The sequence below is a fragment of the Grus americana genome, chromosome 1, assembly GCF_028858705.1.
Source record: "Grus americana isolate bGruAme1 chromosome 1, bGruAme1.mat, whole genome shotgun sequence".
NCBI lineage: Eukaryota > Metazoa > Chordata > Aves > Gruiformes > Gruidae > Grus > Grus americana.
The window spans coordinates 207,898,619-207,915,255 of record NC_072852.1 but is presented as its reverse complement, the minus strand read 5'-3'; the positions used below and the strand labels follow the sequence as shown (position 1 = coordinate 207,915,255).

At 43.5% G+C, this 16,637-nt stretch overlaps 1 protein-coding gene across 1 annotated transcript; it reads right to left on the bottom strand.

Moving 5' to 3' along the window:
- Positions 1 to 447: 447 nt before the first annotated feature.
- Positions 448 to 16,339, bottom strand: LOC129201516 (transmembrane 4 L6 family member 1-like). The gene is made up of 6 exons (XM_054812936.1): positions 16,260 to 16,339; positions 13,082 to 13,261; positions 9,509 to 9,574; positions 3,877 to 4,022; positions 2,927 to 3,113; positions 448 to 2,413 (listed from the first exon to the last, which is right to left on the bottom strand). The coding sequence occupies exons 2-6, from the start codon at positions 13,250 to 13,252 to the stop codon at positions 2,393 to 2,395; spliced, it is 591 nt and encodes a 196-aa protein (XP_054668911.1). The 5' UTR covers positions 13,253 to 13,261; positions 16,260 to 16,339; the 3' UTR covers positions 448 to 2,392.
- Between the last annotated feature and the right edge of the window lie 298 nt (positions 16,340 to 16,637).

Genomic DNA, 16,637 nt, shown 5'->3' with positions numbered 1-16,637 from the left:
AGATATTAGGGTCTCTGGAGATTTGTGAGTGGCTCTCAGGTGTGACACAGGACATGTGGGAGACCCTTGCCACCTCCAGTGGCATCTGGAGGCTGAGCAGGATGCTTTGCTGCACTTAAATGGCACCAGATGCTCCTGTCTAGGGTGGACAACTGAATCTTACCTGCAGAGGCAATTCCTCCTGCCTGCTTTAGACATCTCTTTCAGTATGGGCTAGGGGAAGGCTGCCTTTCTCCATGGACTACATGGCTTGATGCCTACCCCAGAAAAGTCTCCTTTTCAGTGGTTCAAGTTAGACAAGACAAATTTAACTCTACTTTCTGTGTTATTCCATGTCTCTTCCCACCAGAGCTAGTTTGAAGTCCTTTAGGTCACACAAATTAAGCCAGAAAATAACTTCAGAATAGCAATGTTTAATATTTACATATATCAGTGAGGCCAGTGATTGCACAGTTGGCAGGACAGAGGGTGTCCCTGTAAGCACACAGACGTGACACTAAACATCCCCAGGGCAGGACAGCTTGGCACAAGCAGGTGGCAGCAGTACGGTACATTTACGTTCCCGTGCTGGCGTTGGTGTGTGCCAGTGGGTACCTCTCCCTCTCCCACTGCTGGCACAGCCCAGACTGGCTTTATCATGGAAATTAGAGTCAGGGAGGCAAAACTAAAGGATGAGGGCAGGGCTCCTATTTAGGGACCGTGAAGAGCTCATAGAGCCCTTCTGCTGATGAAGGAGTCTCGCTCTGTCTGACTACGTGCTGAACATCCTTACTTGTAGCTGCCTTCTTGACTCTTTTTGAATCAGATGGCTTTGTTTTGATGTCTACTTTTATATGGTAGCACTCTCCAGGCTTCATTGCTGACAATGAACATGAGTTTTTAAGCCACCTGGCAGGTTTGGACGCACCTAGTCATGATTGCAAACTTGAACAAGTCTTATGCTTTTTATTTACAGAAGGTACTTTTAAGTTTTATGGGGCAAATTTCCTGCTTCTAAAGATGAAGCTACGCTCTAAGGGAGTGTACATGTGCTCCTCATCTTGGCACAACTAATATTTTCTTCCCCAGTTTGTGTAAAGGAGTTTGTGTACTGCATTAGAGGACAACACAAACAGCCATATGTGTCTGCAATAACTGTGTTCAAATAACTTGCTCCCATGCTGCGATGCAGAAATATGAACAACTTTTGACTGAGAAAGCATAAATGCCTCTCTTTGAAAAACAGACTCCAAGTGCTTTACATATATTCAGATTTTCATAACTGCATACATGCCTTCAGGATGGATAAAGATTATTTTACAGTTTGGTTGACTCAGGGAAGCCAGTGGCATGTTCAAGAATTAGCCTTTGAGGAAGGCATTGAAATAATGGGGTTTCTGAAATTTGCTGGCCATGGATTTTACCATCAAGGGCTTGATCTTGAGTGATGATGGGGAATTACGCAGTTCCTGGTTGGGATTACTGTTGCTGTAACACTAAGACTGATGCAATTTCTTGCCTTTCAGATTATATCTCTTTTTTGTTATTAAGCTGCACATAATTACTACACTTATTGATTTAATGTTTATCTTTCACAGTTAGTTGCTTTGTTCATGTGGTCTAGTCTAGAACAGCCCTACAGACCTGCGTGGAAATTTGTGAGACTCCTATGCAGTCTCGTGAGGGCAACATTGGTGCCAAGTTTCTCCTCCTTTTTGTTAAATTGGACATTGCTAAACTCTTGCTCCAAACCCTACTGTCTATATTGACCCAAATGCCCCTCCAGGGCTACCACGCCTCTGAGATACTCCTGAAGAACTGAATTAGAAGTGCACCGGACTTTGTCAAACGTGACAGCAAGCTGCCAAATGAGCACAAGAGGATTTGGCTCCGGGGCAGCTGAAAACCACTCTCTGCGCATCCTAATTTAAATCTGGAAATGCCCACTTAGCAAACTAATAGGAACAGACAGGTGAGCTCAAGGTGGGATTTGGAGGGAACGGGAAGTTATTTACATCCAGCCAGACCTCCTGCTTCCTGCAGCTGATAAATGCACACATTAACAGCGGTGCAGTTTCCCATATACACAAGAGGGCAAGTGGTGAACTTTTGTCTGGGAACCCTTGTGTTTTATGTGCAAGTACGGCAGACAGGACCAGACAGATTAGTGTTTTTGCCGGTACCTGAGATTTAGCAGAAATATTTAGAGAGGTGAAAATCTGGAGTCTCAGATCTAAATGATCTGGCCCTTTTCCATGCTGACTTCTTTATAAAAAAATTCATTTTGCCCCATGAAACTCCTAAACATTTTGGATTCTCTTTGTTGTCCCCCCATAAATACAGCACAGTGCACTATCCTTATTGCATGTGAATTGGCAGCTCAGGGCTTGTCTTGGCATCCCCTGTAGGTCATTCACATTCCGGAAATATTTGTCTGAAAGGCAATGAATGAAAGATAATTAATTAATATTCCAGAGGGATATCAGACTTACTGCAAGCATCTTGTACAATGAAAATAAGCAATGAAAAAGAAGCAGTGGTGATAAATGAAACTTGAAAGAGGTTTTCTTCCATTCTGTAAAATGACATTTTTACTACTGTTGACCAATTAAAAACACCTTTACTTCTAATCTCTCTCATTTACAGATGCTGGGGCGTCATTACACTTTATCAAAAAGGCTTCTTGAATAGGAACACAACCATGCAACTGAGTATGTCAATACATCACACTGCTCCACTGTTCTGAAATGCCTGAGGATGGAGTTATCCCTGACTACAATGTGATGGAGAGAGAGACAGTGTGCAAAGGCATCTGTACTGCCTCAGCTCCCCAGAGGAGCTCGTCTGGGCCTGTGCAGATCTCTCTGATCATGTACCATTAACAGAGCCTGAAAAATAAAAGTGATAAGAATGTAAAGCACTCTGATATCTTTTACTGCATACCAACCTTTCTTTTCCTCATACATGAGCCACATATGAAGCCAGTAAGTCCACTGATGACTTGAATAAAACAAAGAATAGCTTCAATCACACCGATGGCCAGGAGAATAGAAAAAAGGACAATATTCCAAAGGATGATGTTTTCAGGTTCTTTGCAAATGCTCCATGTTGTCTGGTTGAACAAATAATTGTCTCTGTGATAGAGAAAAATATTTGGCAACATATTAGAAAATAAAAATTTGAAAGTGCTTTCTATGTTACATTTCTGAACTTGTTTGCACAGCACAAAGTGAGTCTCATATTCCACTACAATTGGTAAAAAGCTGGTGATTATCTTCAGAATTGCCTTTGCAGAGGTGCAATTGATGGCTAGAGGAGTGCCACATCTGTACTTTATTGCATGCACAAGAATCTCCCTTTTGTTTTATGGCAGTGCTAATAACTGAAGGGAAAGGTCCCTAATGGTTTAAAAATGTGTCTCCATATTCTCCATTCCTGCTATGGTATCTCAGTCCAGTCCATCCAGCTCTGGCTTGAAGAGCATGGTTGCCAAGGTTAACTTTAAAGATTCAGAGAAGATTTTTGCTTTGCTTTTCAGAAGTAGGTAGAGTAGACTCAATTCATGACAATTTAACAGATTAATGTGGCGTATTTATCAAACATTTCCTTTTGATGCCGGTGGGAATCACAGCTCAGCAGCCTTTTGAAAGTGTGGTGCAACTTGCACAAGGGACCGCTGAGAAGCACAATAGAAGAAGCTCAGGTGGTTTGCCCAGAGATGGTCCCTGGTCAAAGAGATGACCAGCTGGAACATGCTGGCTCAGAGAAATGTGAATTTATGTGCAGGCCAAGTGGACCATCAGTTCACTTTGGAAAAATTCAAATTTGGTGTAAAAAGATGTGTGTGGGGGGGTATTAGGAAAAGCAAAGTTAGAGGAGCCTGTAAGTCATACTCACTCCAGAGTGTTGTTCCTGAAAGGGTAGAGGTATTCTCCATCACCTGTGTCGCACAGAGGGCCCCCAATCAGCCCCAGCGAGGAGATGACCGCACAATACACTCCTCCTGCGAATCCCAGCACTGACAAGACCACTGACAGCAGCATCTGAAAGGGAAAAGACCTTCAACAGAGGCATTGAGTAGCATGGAAAGCTTACACTGAATGGGAAGGAAACTATCTTTATCTGTTTGCTACTATATGCTGAAACTCAAAATAATAGTATGATATTTGTGGGAATAAAAAATAGTTGACTTTTTTTCTAATAAGTGCAGCTAGCCTAGATGTGAAAGGATTTCAGATTGTATTTGGTTTTCTTTTAAAAGTGGGTAAGCCCAGAGTTTTAATTATCCAGAGTTTTATACTTGACCAATCATGAAAAATCTGGTAGCGTTCTTTCAAAAAGCCAGTATGAAGCCAGTACTGGCTTGATGTGGTCCACATCATGTGCCTTTGCATTTCCTTCTCTTCACCAAGAACACTTTTCTCAGCCCTTGTACCAACAGAATCTAGCAAGCAACTACCGAACCAGGTATGACAGCAACAAAAGATGCATTAATTGTTTTTGCTAATTTATGAGGAATGCAAAAGAGCCTTTCTTGTTGCTGCTTTCCTTCATTTTGCAACAGCATGATATGTGGTTACCACTGCTCGTGTTGAGAAATCTAATTGTGGCAATGAACCAGCAGTGACTTCGAATTATATGTAACACACCTGTATGTTTTACATTGGCCACTCCCACAGAAATGTTACCTTCACTTTTTGGGGTAGTTTTCTATTAATGGATGGAATGTACCTGGTTGCTCTTGGTATATAGAAACAAGAATCTCAGGTGAGTGCTATGGGTGGTGTATCTGGGACAGGCTTCCCACTAGACTTGTTAAGAGTCTCTGCCTGTGGTTGTTCACAACTCTGCCAAGAAGAAGAGAAAAGGAAACTCTGGAGAGTTTGGACAGAGCCAGGGGAACACCTGGGCTAGAGGCAAGGCAGCAAGACTGCCTTGGAGTCAGGGCAGAGGCACGGCTGAGGAAACACATGGGAAACACTCCTGTCCACGACTTGGGTTTGAAGGCAAATACCTCTGGCAACATTTCCCTGTTGCCAGAAAATACCAGTGTAATCTAATTTCACCAGCCAGTGAAATCTAATAGCCCACAAGGAAGGTAGAAACCTTCTCCTAATGCCAGCTGCTCCACAGAGCGCTGCATTACAGAGTCAAATGGAAATATCCACCATCCACGTTGCAGATTTGTGACACAGTCTTGAAAACTCTTCACTATCCAAACATGTTCAAGCTGGTGAATGCAGCTTCCAACTTGCCAGCCGATGACACTGCTGCTTTCTGTACAACCTTGCATGCTGCCAGTGTGTGAAATGACTCATTTCGTACGTCCTTTTGCCTCTAAAGCAATCCTTGAGTTAGAAGTTGCTGGGATTTCTCATGAGATTTATTTCATCATAACTGATTACTAACTCTGTCTTTTTTTGCAAAGCTGGACACTCTTTTTGTCTTTATCTGCATGTTGGCTGAGTTGCCTCTTAGCAGAGCTTCATTGTCAGCAAAATGTGGGTAATTTAGTATATTGGCCCAGACCATTGTAGCTGATGCACTGTCTCTCATAATAAGATCACCAGCCATGCCTCACATTGAAGATGAGAGACTGATACTCGTCTGAAACTCCTACCTATGCTGAACCACTTCTCCCCACCTATTTTCTCATTTACTTCAACTGTGCATTCTGCATCTTGGTTGAAGGATTTTAATTATGCTAATGATTAGTTTTGGCACAGCATAGCAGTATGGGCATCCCAAAGACAATTATGATAGAAAAAGTCAAATGGTCTTTTGCTACTACTATGTTTTATGATAGTGGTTAGTACTAGTCCTAGTAATACTCAGTGCTGTCTTTGATGATTATTCTTTGACACATGATTTTCTCATTTGAAATCTGTTGGCTGTATGACTAGCTTCATCTCACCTACTTCCTTTACTGTGCACATGTTTATATAGACAAAGACTACTTGTCACTGAAAGGGTAGTCTGAAGTTGCTGCAGCTGTTATATTGGCTCTTCTAGGCATTTTCTAGACACACAGTGGCATTTCCCCATTATATCTACTCTTCTGGAGTCTTTTCTGGAGGCTTGTCCCATTTTCTATGGAAATCCAACAATTTTATTAACTATCACATCATCTCAACTTTTCATCATTTTCCCTAGCTGTACAGTCTTCATTTTCCTTTTTAAAAAATAAAAAAAAAGTAAATCCTTATTTATGTCTTTAGTTGCAAGATGATGTCTAAGCTGGGATGCTTGAGTTTGTTGAAATTAGTTTCCCATGGTGTTGGCCTGTTCTCTAGTTCTTGCAAAGGTTTAGCTGATCATTTTTGCTGATTTTCTTTTAATTTTTCCCTGCTTTATCCTTCACATGATTGGATTGTCTCTGGTGAGCTGATAAGACTTTTAGCATTCATTCTTTGAGCATTTGCATCAGCTGCTTTGGTGAAGTTACCACGTTCCTCCTGTCCCAGCGTGTGCTGTTCTTTATTGCCTTGGTTCTTGTTTCATGCACATTGCTTTCTTCTCTGTTTCTTTCGTTGGAGGTGTTCTTCGGTGGAATTAATATCCTGTCTGGTAATCCAGATATCTTTGCTTATCTAGGTTTGTTAGTCTGGAAAGCTGCTATGGCTATTCTTGTTCTACTAGTAACTCTTAAGGAAGGCTTAGAGAAAAATGCTGGAGTATGTTTGCTGATGCAATGACATAAGCTGGGGGGCTTTTTTTCCTCATTGTGCCAGTGCAGTGAATGCTTTCAGATGTGTATATGATAAGCTGCAAGACACTTTCTAAACTTTCTAACTGCAAGAACCTTTCTAAATCTGTTACTTTCCAAAATCATTACTCCATAATGCAAGGACAAGAAGCCATTTAGGTATGTTTGCAGGCAACAATTTAAAATGGATTAATGAAAAAACTTACTCAATGCAGCACATAATCACTGTGAACTGGAGAACTCAATAAGGTGAATAAAGGGATGAGAAAGTTAATAATTATTACTACTGTTGTTGATATTTCAGTAGCATGTAAAGGCTGTGATGAAGTCTGAAACTATTAAACCAGAGATTGCACAAAATATAATAGGATAGAGTCCCTACCCTGAGGAAAATGGTTATGTTCTGATTGAATAATAATTCTGATCAGTATTAGTTCTTCAGCCTTTTTTGTTTCCCTGTGAAAAACAATGTTGAGTATTCAGTGTAAATTATAATTTTATACCTGAGGTCCCCAAAGCAGAAAGGTGGCCAAACTAACCTTTGGATTACTGAGACTCCTGAGTAGCTGCAGTGTGGGCTATTTCTCTGCCAGTTGGTAGAAGTTGGCAGACAAGCCACCAAGACCTGGGGACCCCATATCCACCCAGACCCATCTCGCAAGGAGCTCTGGCACCTTGGGAAGTGGCTGCCATCATACATGTTTGAACCAGTCCCAGGGCTCCTCTGTTCTCCAGCACCTGGTGATTCATGCCATACGTTGTCTTGGGTATGCAGACCGTACGGTCAGGGCATCTGAGCAACCCTGCTGTGGGTGTCTCTGCATTTCCTCCCGCTATCCCCAAAGCAAAGCTTCCCTGAGGTTTCTTCTCCTGAAGAAGCATGTCATTAGCCTTCAAATGTCCCTGCAATACTCACCTCTTTTTGCATGCTTGGAAATCACTCTTCCCCAGGAACTGTTCCAGGAGAAATGATTGTTTTTACTGCCATTCATAGCCACTCGCTCTTTGCTCGTGTCCCCATCTCACCTCTACATTAAGCTACATTCTGCTTAAACCATAGATTGACTTGTAGAGCTTCACCCCTTTCCACCTCAAAGAGATGGGCAATTCCCACAGTCCCAGAAGACAGCATTTTCGAAGATATACTGTCCTCACTGAGCCTCTTCTCTAGTTTGGTTTCAGTAGCTTCATCACCTGGCCATCAGCTCCTAATCAAATAGCACATAATCAAACTACTTTCTCAACAATGTCTATTGTATTCCTCTAGAACAGCAAATAAGGAAGAGGAGGAACAGTTCACAGGTAACCAATCAGTAATGGGAAGGTGCAGACAGGATACCTGGCATCCATATGCTGCTGCTAGGAATGGCTCAGACAGTGAAAGAGTGGTGGAGGGGAGTGGAGTAGCGCGCGGGTCTGCAGATGTGGGCTACCAGATGGCACTGTGCTACCACCTGCATCAGTGGGCTGGGGGAGTGAACCCAGCCAGTCTGGGGAAGTTTCACTCTTGGCTCTGTAATATTTAGTACTGGGATGAAGGGTGGAGAAGGGAGACCTGAGATGCTGCATGAACTGAGCCCAGTTCAGCTGGATTTCCCCTCGTGACTTACCACGTTCAGCAGAGCATGGGAACACCCACAGTTTTTCACCACTGCTTTCTACATCACTCTAAACCAGAAGAAGCAGCTGGCTCAGGCACCCATTTCAGGGTGCCTAGGCTCACACCCCAGCTCTGCAACTGGCTTACTTGGCTGTCATTAGCAAATCCTCCTTGCTGTGCATGTGACATTTGGTAAAATCAGTGCAATGACATGTCCCTTGGGATGTACTTGCTGACATCCTAATGAAGAATGTTATTTTGGTATTATGAATAATGAATTAACTTAAGTAAAACGTCTTGAAGAGGTAAAGGTCTTCTCATGGATCAAACCAAAAATTAATTGAAGAGTACAGAAGAGACATGCTTTATTGTACAGAAGCTCTTATTCCAGGCTGCTTCTGGGAAGGATGCAGACTTAAAAAAACATTCTAAGTCAGTTTATTCTTGCTAATAATGATAGCCACATAGAAGTCCGTGCCCAGGGCTTGAGGATTAATGAAGATGCCTGTATAACATGTTGCTTTATAATATTCTTAATTATCAAGGGAAAAAGTCTCTCTGGCCTTTCTCTGGATGACAGAGAGCCAAAATTGCATTTGCACCTTTCATGTGCATAACACTTGGGCAAATGCGTGCTACAGGTCAAAGCCTTCCATGGGGACCAGCCTCCAGAAAGCAGTGCTGGCTCCTTAGTGCCAGCCGCGACAGCTCAGGCTTTTAGCGTGGGCATGCAAAGTAGGGAACCTATCTGCCCCTACAGAGGTAGGCAGGGATGAACCTGTGGAAAAGCAAATTGCCATAGAATGGTATGGATGAAACAGGACCAGGTGAAAGCAGAAGGTACAGGCAGCCATCTCAGTCTTTACCACTGTGTCAAGCAGGAGGAAGCTGAAGGTCTGTTTTATTTTATGTGGGTTGAAGTAAAGTAGCTTTGTCCTCTTCGGCCCTCAGCGATGTAGCTAAATGCTTCAGCACCTGCCCTGGCTGAGTATGATTTCCCTCATATCAGTGGCTGCAATATCATAACATTCTTGTTGGCTAACTGAGCTTTCAACCCCAGCCCAGGGACGCTGTAGATCAAGCTCCTCTTCTGCATTTCTCTGACATGGCTGTTGATGGTTGTGTGATGGTTTGTCATTGTACATTTCCATCTGCTGAGCAGCCATTTAAGAGCTATTGTGCAAACTCTATAGTGCCATTTCAACACATAAATATCCACTTACCCCACATCTGTTAGCGCAACATCCGGCTCCGCCTGCTCCCAGCATCATGAATGCCGGCAAAATAACCTGTGAGAAGAGCACAAGCTGAATTTGGTGCGCAGTACCTCTGCTGGGATGGTATTTAAGTCTAGGAGCTGGGGCATCGTGTTCCTCAAACGCAAACCACCTTCTGCCTCTTCTCTGTGAGTTACACCTGCTTAGATGTTGGTGCTTGCTAAACAGTACTTCAGGAAGAAGTGTAGGATTACAGCTAGAGCTGGCTGGCAAGTTTCTGGTACAGTAATTCTGGCTGCTGAAGCTATACTGCTTCTTTTCAGAAGGGGTTTGTTGGGTTTTTTTCAGGAACAAACATGTCAGTTTTAAGAAAATGGAATTTCTGCTTAGGAAAGATGCATCGCTGGAGTAGGAATTATGTCAGTTTAAACCTTCTGAGCACCCTGCTCTGGCTTGGAAAATCAGTCTTAAACTTCCTGAAACACATCTGACTTTGGTTCTTTGTACTAGTCTTCTGGAAAACCTACACAATGGTCTTCACTCAACAGGGAACTCCCAGTTCACTTCAGCTTTCTCAATGGTAATTATCAGGTAGAGATGGACTGATACAATGGACTCAGCAACCATCTGTGTCTCAGGATATAATGTCACCTTACAGAGGCTCTCTGGAGATAGGAAAAGCTGCACTTAGGTTGGTAGCCAGAGGGCAGGAAAGCTTTTGTGGGTCTGGCTGTGCAGCCAGAGCACTCCTGCTGCCTTGCCTCTGCCCACCGCTGCTTGTGTAGGCATCTCACAGAGTAGCACAAGAAAAGAAGTATTTGACAAACTAGGAAATGGTCCCTGTAAAGTTAATGAAAGAAGGAGATGCACATCCTCCCCAGTTGGAAAAAAAAAAAAAAAAAAAGGTAAAAGCTGTAAAAACAACCTGACTATTTTTTGGCAAGATGTCCCATACAGGGCAGGAAGAGCAGAATGTCCACGGTGAATGAAACCTGAGGAATTTATGTGCATAGTGGGAACATTCATGTTAGACTGTGTAGGACAGTGTTGTGAAACCTGCTTAAATTTGCAGGCCCCTAAATATTTTCCAGTGGATTTGCTCTCCACTGCCTTTTATGCACATCCCAGAGTCAGCCTCCAGCACCTGCAGTGGCTGCTGGACCACAGCTGTGGAGGCCTGCAGATGTAAAACATTAAGGTTAAAAAGACATTCCTCTTCCTGGAAAGAAAGTCATCTCTTAAATAATCACAGGTGGTCCCCAAGGCAACCTCAGCCTCAGCGTGCCACTGTCTGGCACTCGGAAGGAGAGCTAATACCTCTGTCCATCAAACCAACACTCCCTTTCCTCCAGGGCTGTCTTTCTTCTTTGGAGGTTTCTCATCTAAGTTGCAAGCACTTTTGTGTCCTTTATTAGCCTGGCTCAGGATGAAGGGTTTGCTTGGCAGCTTTCTTTTTTGCAGTGCCTGATTATAAACACCTGCCTTTTGACACAGGAATGAGAATTTGTTAGATTTGGCTGTTGTCAGTAAAACGAGGTCTGCGAGTGAGCCATGGCTTTGTCAGGCATTTCCCGGTGTTGCACATAGGTTTTCCATCAGGAGAGATGTTACTATGACACATGGAGCCAGTCTCCCTCTCTTTACACCCTAAACTTTTGAAATAAGGAAATGGAGAGGTTTTCACGTCATATAAATTTCCATGAGAGAAGCAGCAGAGGAGGAGGAAAGGGTGGGGCTGGCTGCTCAGCCAAAGAGTGTGCTAATGATCTAGGTATCAGTCTATGGATGAAGTTCCCAAGCAGAGGCAGGTTTTCTGGCTCACAGAGCCAGGCCAGGCTGTTATGAAGTTTCCCCCAGGCTCTGGAGGCAGTGTCCTGGTTACAGGGAGATTCTCCAAGGTCAGGCAACCTGTTGGCACAACTATCCTGAGTTTCCTTTGGGGAGATGCTGGGTGCACCCAGCTGGGAACAGAAGTGCAGCTTGGTCTGTCTTCACTGTGGGGTCAGGATATGGCCCAGGCTCTGGGCATGGGGCACTCTTGCCCCTTGCTTAGTTCCCTAGGACGCCCAGAAGCCAGTCTTCACTTTTCCATGCTTCCAGCACCTGGAAAATGGAGCTGATGATAATGCTTTCTTTCCCCTTCTCTTCACCTGTGGGCATTTGTCATGCCGTTTTCTGGAAAACACATGTACTCAACAGCATTGTTTGTGGATCAATAATTACTCCTAATGCTGTGTTTTGAAGGTCAATGCAAATTTTTCCTCCCCTCTCACTTGCCATTCTCATTTTTGATGTATGCAGTGCTGGCCGCAGACAAGCCTCTGTGGAAGCCTTAAAAGAAGGCACGTTTTCAATGAGCCTGTGACGCTCTCATGCCTAACACCTGCCTTTCCTTTCATTGAACGCCAATGACTCCTGGGCTTGCAGTGATATGAATTTTCCACAGGTCTCTCATGTAGTTCCACTTCTTCCTTTAGGCTTCCTTCCACAAACTCATGCTTACGTTCAAGCTCGGCATGAGTAATAGGCCCAAGTGGTAGCTGGAAGAAGAAGCTGGCAAGCTGCTGGTGGAGAACAATTAATTCAATGATCTTGCACCATGTTTCTGCTTTGGGAAATATGAGTCTGAACCACATCCATTGTAGCTTTTCCACAGAATTAAGTGGTAGCTGCATCATAGCCTGACTGTGAATGAGATTTGCTTTTTTCTAAGTTAATTATTCTTAAACATTTTTGATGCACAGGTAACCAGCTCTGTGCCAGTTTACCATCTGCCCAGGCTGCGTAACAGCCAGTATTTGTCATATGCATGTTACTCGCTCGGCTTTTTATCTGCACTTGGGTGGATAACTGGAAGAGCGTAAAGGGAGCAGGCTTTCTAAAGAACTGGAAAGATCAGTATTCCTAAATGTGTTCCCTTCTAGTTATGGATATTCACATAAAAGCAATCTTCCCTGAGTGGTGGAATGGAGAAGTGGTTATAGAAGAGCACATACAGAGGAGATCAAACCCAAAAGGAGGTAGGTGGGTGTGTGGGAACACAGGGGGCATTTGGGATTTAAGCCATTTGCAGCTCCACATTCTTCTTGTTGGCTGGGTCTCTAATGAACATCTACTGAAACATGTTTCAGTTTTGCCCTTAATGTTTTTTGTGAATTATGTGAGCATAAAGTCAGTTAGAGGACTGATGGGTAGGGGGTGCATGTGTGTGTGCGCGTGTGTGCAGACAATAGTGAAAACTCATCACCTCCAGCTGAGCTTAGGACCTCAGCTTTGACTCATAGGAGACGAACACCCATGTCACCCTTCTCCACAGTGAGAAGTCAGTCCTATTGCTTCCTCCTGACTGGGAGTCCTGATATTTATTTCAGGAATACCTTGTATTCCTGTAATTAGGGACTTTTTCAGTCTTGAATGCGCTTTCTCAGTCCTGTACCCAACTTCCCAGTTAAGTTGCTCACATGTTTATGCAAAACACATTTCTATGACTTTTTTTGTTAACAGAGGTTTTCTTAGCCCTGAATTTAAAACAAAAGAAAACAAAACCCATAAGAAACAGTAGCAACACTTCTGTCTTACCAGTATCCCAGCTCCCAGAATGCCATGGAAAAACCAGACCAGATCGGTTATCTCGCTGAGCTGCAGAACTCGGCCATTGGGGAAGTACAGAAGGACGTTGGAGACGATGGCGCATGCTGCCAGTGGGAACAGGGTGATCCCAATGCACTTCGAACACTTCCCTGTGCACATGGTAGCTCTCTGCTCAGGAAAGACGCAGGGAGGTTTGGGTTACTGAAGTGCAGGGAGCACGGGATTTCAGCAGTTTTCTTTAGTGAAAAAAGAATCGGTTTTGCACAAGAAATGTTCCAGTTAAGACTTACACAGATAATCCTGTTCTACAGAGCCTATTCCCTTCAGAGACTTTATTTAAAGTGGGATTATTAAAAACCTGGAATGTTTAATTGAATTTATTTAAAATTGCCAGGACTAAACATGTATTGGTATGAAATGAACAGAGACTTTAATTTTAGTTGTTAATGGAAAATTGTCCATCCATTGGGAACATCAGTAACAAAACCGTAGCGGCACAAACTGTTACGCTGGCTGGCAGACTTGGGTGGAAGGGGAGGTGGATGCACCGGGTTGTCTGGGACCGCTGTCTCGGGAAGCTGATTTGAAATCTGTGCTGAAGGTCTAGAAGAGGAGGAAATGACGTCCAGGAATGCCATAGAAACATTCAACCCTGCCTTGGCAGGAGCAGATGGGGGAGCCTCACTAGGGTCCCTACCAGCTGCATTTTCTCTATTTCAGTCAAAAATACAGTGTCAGCAAGAATTGGAGAAACTTTCCTTACTGTTTCCTGTGACGTGCTTATTCTGCAAATAAGGGTTATGGGGCTGTGGGTTATGAAGCTGTTTGGCACCCCCCATAAAATATCAAAAAAACTGGAAGCGTGTCCAGTCCTGTGGCTATTTGCTAAGGGCAGGTCACAAAGCCATCACCTCATTTTTAGAGATCTGCCATAATGTGTAAACCAGCAACTTACTTAGTATTTCACAGCAGTCAGGTTCTTCTTTTAAAAATAAAAAAAATCAACATAAATGAAGCACTGGTTGAAAGGGATCTCTGCAGGTCTCCAGTCTGACCTCCTGCTGAAAGCAGGACTACCACCAACACAAGGTCGCTGTGTCAGACATCGCTTTGTGTAGCTGAGCTTTGAAAACCCCCAAGGATGTAGCTACCACCACCTCTCTGGGTGACCTGTTGCAGGACTGCCCCAATGTCTTGGTGAAAAGTCTTTCCTCATGTCCAACCTGAATGTCCCAAGCTGTAAACATGGCTGTTGCTCCTCATTATATCCTCTCCCACCACTCCATCACCTCTATCTCTCCCTTCCAAATTTGTTGTAGGCTGCTATTAGATTCCTCTTCACCAATGTGAACAACCTGAGCTCATACTGCACCCATGCTGTGATCTATAGCCAAAGAGAAAAGGCTGATCGGTACAAAAGTGGATCCACAGATATTTCTCCATTTCAGATTGGAAATGTCAGACTACTGGGTCAGAGATTATTGAACCTCCACACTGTCATTAACTTTATGGCACAAACTGATCACAACTTCTTCATGACGTTTAATCATAGCTTCACTCCAGCTCAAGGCTTTCAAATGCATAAAAGTACAAAATATCAATCTGTGGGTTTCTGTCCTCAGAGAAAGCTGACAGTTTATGACAAAAATGGCTTTGCTCTCCTATGAGCACGTTCCAAAACATAAGAGAAGGAAGATGATGTGGTCACACACCATTTCAGTACACACACCTGTGTTACACACACACACACGCAGCCATGCACGCACACATGCCTGCGCTTGCTACATGCAAATAGTTTTTGTAATAACTGAGGCAGTAAACAGTGAAATGTCCCTCAATTTAGTCATTTGCATTGGCTAATCCTGAAAGTTTTGTGACAGAAGTTGGTGTTGAGACGGTATTAAATGGGCTAGGAGTACAGAAATCAATCAAGGTTGGGTTCCCAAGCAAAACAGCCCAGGTGTAAGACAGTATGAAGATATTTGAGAAAGCCAGAGACAGGCTGAAACCGGCTTCGTTGACAGAACGAAGACAGCAAAGAGGTGAGGTAAGGCACAAAGACAGACCAATGTCCTCAGTCCTCTGTAACTGAGAGGGAAAAAAGAAAGACTTTATGGGATGCTGTATATTGCTGTGAGGTATCCGAGACTGCCAGAGACTTCTGAGTTTGCATTTCTATAGCAAAAAAATTTCATTGTTCTCTGCTGCTATGAGTTTAATAAGAGTACGGTGCTTATATGCCTTATCTTCTGAGCACTTTACAATCACATGACGCTTTTTAATCCAGTTTTAAAAGAAGTTAACTGGCATTCAACTATTCCAGAAGGAAACATTTTTAACAGAGATGCTTCTTGGTTTACGGTCATTACTTATTGCTTATATAGTGCTCAAAATTGGGCAGGGCATTTTGCAAGCCTCTGGAAAAAAGCCCCAGCTCAAAGAGATAAAAATCTAAGGAGACTAACAATGTGCAAATGAAAGATGAAGTGGGGAGGGAGTGAAGGGAAATGGAAAGAATATTAGGTATTTCACCTGTCTTTCTCTCAATGCCCAATGCATTTGCTATTTTTTTACACTGACTTTTGCCTGTCTGCTTTCCCGTCTCATTCTAACTTTTGCTTTTCCATGCATTTGCCCAACCTCACTTCTTCCCCTGCTCCCAGAGAGAAGCAAACAAGCACAGGCACAACCTGGCCTCCTTCTATAAAAGCTAAAAGTCTTGTATGCAAGTTCTAAATTCTCTTCTGCATCTTTCACACATAGCTGGAGGGCACATTTCTCGCCCATTGTGAAGGAACATGATGCTGCTTTGTCTGGAAGAACAGAGGTTTACAGCCCATTCTCTCTGACCTATCTCAATACCACTTCAAACTGTAGGGAGAACTTACCTAAACATCAATCACCAGACCTAGCGAGAGCCTCTACCACCAAAATCAATGCCGCTTTGCTACCTGTGTACATCAGAGGGATCTGACCATGTTATTACAGCTTAAGAAAACACTGGATTGCCAGAAGCACTCAAAACACTTTATTAATTCAGCAAACAAAAGCACTTTCTACAGCTTCGTTAAGCAAGGCAGCTACAGCAAGCTTCTAATTTTTAACTAGGGTTTTAGAAAGTTTTTCTTTTTAATGCTGAGGGAAGCAGGTAAATACCTTTGCTTACCTTCTACACAGGGCTAAGATGGCCTCCAGGTTCCAGAGTTCCCTGCACTGGCTTCGGGCTCTCCAGCTCCTCTCTCCTGGAGCGTGGCGGTCTGAGAGAGGCACAGTGATGTTTTCGGGCAATGGCCTCTATTAAATAAATAGCTGTTTCTCTCCAGAGAATGAGGAAATACCCCTGGTTGGCCAGTGTGAGGTTGGCATGCCACCCGGCATTATTGATTATTTTAAGGCAGTGTTCCAGTGGTCAATGCCTCGGCCCCCCAGGACATGCAGATCGGAGCAGCGGAGACCTTTTTACTGCCACAACCATTTCAGCTGTGCACAGCTTGGCAGGAGATGGCAGGAGTGCAAGCACGTGAAGAGGAGCAATGGGTGCATG

Coding starts and splice junctions, on each gene's coding strand:
- LOC129201516 (XM_054812936.1), bottom strand. CDS start 13,252: ATGTGCACAGGGAAGTGTTCGAAGTGCATTGGGATCACCCTGTTCCCA. Junction 9,575..13,081: donor TTCTGGGAGCTGGGATACTG/GTAAGACAGAAG, acceptor CTCTTCTCACAG/GTTATTTTGCCGGCATTCAT. Junction 2,414..2,926: donor CATGTATGAGGAAAAGAAAG/GTTGGTATGCAG, acceptor ATTGCCTTTCAG/ACAAATATTTCCGGAATGTG.